Below are 4207 nucleotides of genomic sequence, written 5' to 3'. Positions count from 1 at the left end.
TATAATCTCAATGATTTATGTGTTTTCTCATTAATTTGGAAAATAAGCACTAGAACATGATGCAAATGGCATCGATGCAAGACAATAAATTTGAAATGTTTAAGTAGGCATCATTCAGTGACTTCAATGACATCTTTTTATGCTTTGGTGTAACTCCTGAAAAACTATGATATCTGTCAATTTATGCTTTGGTGTAACACCAGAAAAACTTAATGCAAACCAACTGAATATGTATGTCTCTACATAAGGACGGGGCAGTATGGAAACCTTGGCAAAACTGGGACACATAAAGGATCAGAATCTTTGTTCCTCAACCTTTCGCTCATGATGATAATGATTTTAACAAGAATAGTATCGCAGCTGGACGGATATATCCAGAGATATAACATGCTCAATAATCAATTACAACTGATCCATTAAAATGATCCACACTCTTCAGCTGGAAATATATGATGCTACATTCAAATCCTTTTAAACACCATTAGCCCCATCTGATTTCATTTGTGATTCCAAACATTCCTTTGCCCTTTGCACCTTTGATTGCAAATAAAAACTGCCTGATTCTGCATTCTTTTCAAAAAGCCTTTCATATTTCTGTAGAAGATAAACACATGTTCCACAAGAGCAACCATAAATTTCCTTTTATCAATAAAAATATCATGAAAATGCCAACTACATGAGATGTCATGGAAACAGTTTGACAAAATGTCACGATATCTTGCTCACTACATTAGAATGTTATGGAACACAATTGTGAATGCCATAGAATTCCCAATACAATCATTCACTGAAAAATGCTAATGCCATATGAAAATGTTAATGACATAAAATGTTGTAGAATTTGGTTTGTGCTATATCATAGAAAAATACTTGCTGTATAATTGTTATTGAGAAAGGTAGAATATTAAGTAGATAAGGATAAAAGAAAGCTAGGAACCCAACCTTTAACATTTCTTCTACCGATGTCTTCTCCGTAATGCCTAACACCATCCTTGCTTCATTTTCTGTCATTGCAGTTGACCTAGAAACAACATTGCGTACAGCCTCTTGTGCACCTCCAGATTTTGAGGCATCTGAAGCAAGAGCAGTTAATACATTTCGTTAATGAAATGCATTATACATTTTGCAAGAAGGCTTTTTGAATCTATCGAAATGTTGGATGCTTGAATCTATTTATGTTTGAATTTCTTTTGACTTTCATGCTGTGAGAATAAGATACTATATAGGATTGAGAATGAAGTTTTCTATAAAGACATGATTGAGAATGAAGTATTGTAATATGATTTGATTTTTGCTACTGGACATATATGTTTCCATGACTAAAAAGTGCTAGGAGTCTCCACATTGCTGAACAGTTTAAGAAAATTGAAATGAATTTAGATTCATTCATTATATGTTAGGCAGTATCATTCACACTTACTTACTAAAGCCTGACGGTAAGCTTGTGAAACAGCTCTTAGTAGAACGCCAGATCCTAAAATCACTAGGTTTGCAATGATTTTGCCTGCCTGCACCATAAAGTTATTGTTAGATATAATCAATGATCAACCCCAAGTTGTCAATTTATCCCCATATGTACTCTTAAGAGTGCACATTTTGTGATAGTGCCCCAAATGAGGAGTAGCTATTGTGCAACTCGATCATATGGGTCGATAAGGTGTCAATCTAGGAAACCATAGAAGAGTAGGACACAATGTACTTAGGAAGGAGCGAAGTAGGCTAATAGGATTGGCTAATCAAGTCAACTAGAAGAATATTTTGTGGGCAAGCTATGATGTACTTAGTCTTGACGTATGTGCCACTGACTTTAAGATAAGTTAGCACTAGCTTGTATCTAGGGTGCTGGGTCATATTAAATGACAAGTCAGTTGACAGAAAAGGAATATCTCCACTACTATCAACTGACTTGCACATTTAATGTTACACTCAGACCAAACAGAGAATATAATCCACTCTCTTACACAGTGGTTGTGATTATTATCAGTCCCCACTACTTTTGAAGTGAGCTGGTCCAGATCCCATCTAAGCTCTAAGGTGTGAGTGCATGGGTGAATTACCATTGTGAGCTACTCTCATAAGTAACAGAAAGTTTGTTTTCATATCCATCTCTGTGATTGTAACTCTTATATGTGTATCCAATTGATTCTCAATATTTCTAACAATTATGAGTTAAGTGTTCTCTCTTGCTCTTTCAAATTTTAAATTCAAATTTGACTAATTGTACTTATTTATTAAATGCAATTGCAGAATATAGGAGTTGAGCTTTAACAGCAGAAGTACTGCCATCTGATCTTTTCTCTCAATCTGGTTTATACATCTTAATGCTAAGGCATATATGTTTATTAGCCAGTATTAAAAAATCTCACCTAATTTACTAGAAAACATGCTGCTTTATCTCACCTAATTTGCTAGAAAAGCAGCATGCACGGTTTAACAAAATATCACCAATTGAAGTGTATCTCAGATGCATTTAACACAAGGCTGATTACATAGAACACACTACTCGGGCAACCCACAGAGAACATGCTCCAGCCTGTCATTGAATCACATCTAGGAGTCGGCAACGGCTCGGTTCAAGCCGGAACCTAGCTATCAAACCATTTTTAAATGGTTTGGTGATTTGGCTTGGCTCAATTCAGGCTTGAGCTTCCCAAACCTATCAGTTCGGTTTGGTTCAAGTTTGAAAATTCCTAAACCCATTAAAGCATAACCAGTTTGGATTGGACATGGCCAAACTGGTTAAGCTAAGCTGAAGCCGAACCATTGTCAATTCCTAATCACAGCCTTCTATATGCACCTCCAACAAATGAAATGAGAAAGAACCCAACCACATTAACTGAACATGTGGGACCTCTACAAGGAAAGGACAGTATGTACCCAATCACAGAGTTTCACTATGCCATTCAAAGAGACAATGATGAGACAGGCAATGACATTCCTCTGCATCTGCAATCACAATCTCGCCACTGTCACATAGAACATCACTAGTTTTCCAAGTTTGATGCAGTTACCCACCAAATCCCTTGGATACATTTATATGCTCCATACTTGAGTATTGACACAACCTACGACAAATGTATAGCCTTTCATCATTGACTCTCTCTCTCTCTCTCTGTCAGTCGAAATCTAGGGTTATTAATAGACATATGTGTGTCTACGTACTTGTATTCATATCCGTATGTATATATTTCTGTAAGTATCTGTTGATATATGTATTTGTCTATAAGAGAGAGTGTGTGAGTGTATTTACATACATGCCCACATAAATATATACGATACAGAAAGACCTACATACACATAGATTCCAAGCACCATATATAAATCTCTAAATTTGTTTGACCTATCAAAATATGCTCTTCGAATAAATGCTCCAGTATACAGAAAGACCTATCAAAATACACGCCAATTCCATGGACCACAATTGAATTTTTACACTCTTTGAATAAAATTTCGGAAACAATCATCATGCCTGCATCAATAACGAAAGACCTACACACACAGATGCCATGGACCAAATATCTGAATTTCTACACTCTTCTAGCAATAAAACTTCAGAAACAATTGTTATATCTGCTTCAATACAAGTATTAATCACACGTACAGAAAAACAAATCCGAAAAGGTTTTGAAGAGATACACAACGCTGCCAGAAGAGAATAGAGACAAAGGGGACAAAAAAAGAAAAAAAAAAAGAAAACAGAATTACATACCATGGATGCAGGGGAGCCAAAAGAAACGAACAGGCAGCGATATTGGTTTCCTTTTATTATTTTCTTCCTATTGTTTGGTATTTTGGATTTTCCTACAGATTACTTTTTCTTCTTCTTCTTCTTTCTCTGAGTCTTTCTGCTTCTACTACTACTTCTTCTTCTTCTGCTGCTGCTTCTGCTTCAAAATTAGGGTTAGCAGAGACTACCCAAATGATTAGTTAAGTAGGAGTAGTATTAGTATTAGGGTTAACAGAGACTAGACTTCCCCAAGTTTTGATGGATATTTTACTTGTAATAACTTGAAGGAAACGGCAACGGTTCGGTTTCGGTTAAGCCTTAAACGGTTTGGAAGTTTTCAAACTTGAACCAAGCCGGTTTGGACAAACCGTTTAGCATTAACCGGTTTGGCCTAATCTAGTTCGGTTCGGCTTGAGCCTTAAGGGCCAGTCCAAGCTCAAACCCGTTTCCGAAGCTCAAGCTTGAACCGAATCAAACCAA

General features: G+C 36.2%; 1 protein-coding gene across 3 annotated transcripts; it reads right to left on the bottom strand.

The window, feature by feature from the left end:
• LOC147866187 (mitochondrial import inner membrane translocase subunit PAM16 like 2-like) lies at window positions 1–3910 on the bottom strand. Of its 3 annotated transcripts, none has more exons than XM_087316541.1 (4): window positions 3710–3910; window positions 1421–1508; window positions 943–1073; window positions 1–594 (listed from the first exon to the last, which is right to left on the bottom strand). In XM_087316541.1, the coding sequence occupies exons 1-4, from the start codon at window positions 3710–3712 to the stop codon at window positions 472–474; spliced, it is 345 nt and encodes a 114-aa protein (XP_087172667.1). In that variant the 5' UTR covers window positions 3713–3910; the 3' UTR covers window positions 1–471. The 3 variants fall into 3 exon arrangements, with proteins under 3 accessions (XP_087172667.1, XP_087172665.1, XP_087172666.1); XM_087316539.1 differs by lacking the exon at window positions 3710–3910 and adding an exon at window positions 2878–3047; XM_087316540.1 differs by lacking the exon at window positions 3710–3910 and having other exon boundaries at window positions 1421–1517.
• Between the last annotated feature and the right edge of the window lie 297 nt (window positions 3911–4207).

The sequence above is a fragment of the Azolla caroliniana genome, unplaced genomic scaffold (genome assembly GCF_043228905.1).
Source record: "Azolla caroliniana isolate FFs.n. ecotype wild unplaced genomic scaffold, voAzoCaro1.0.p SCAF_3, whole genome shotgun sequence".
Lineage (NCBI taxonomy): Eukaryota > Viridiplantae > Streptophyta > Polypodiopsida > Salviniales > Salviniaceae > Azolla > Azolla caroliniana.
The sequence above is the reverse complement of the archived record's forward strand: the minus strand, read 5'-3'. Positions and strand labels throughout refer to the sequence as shown.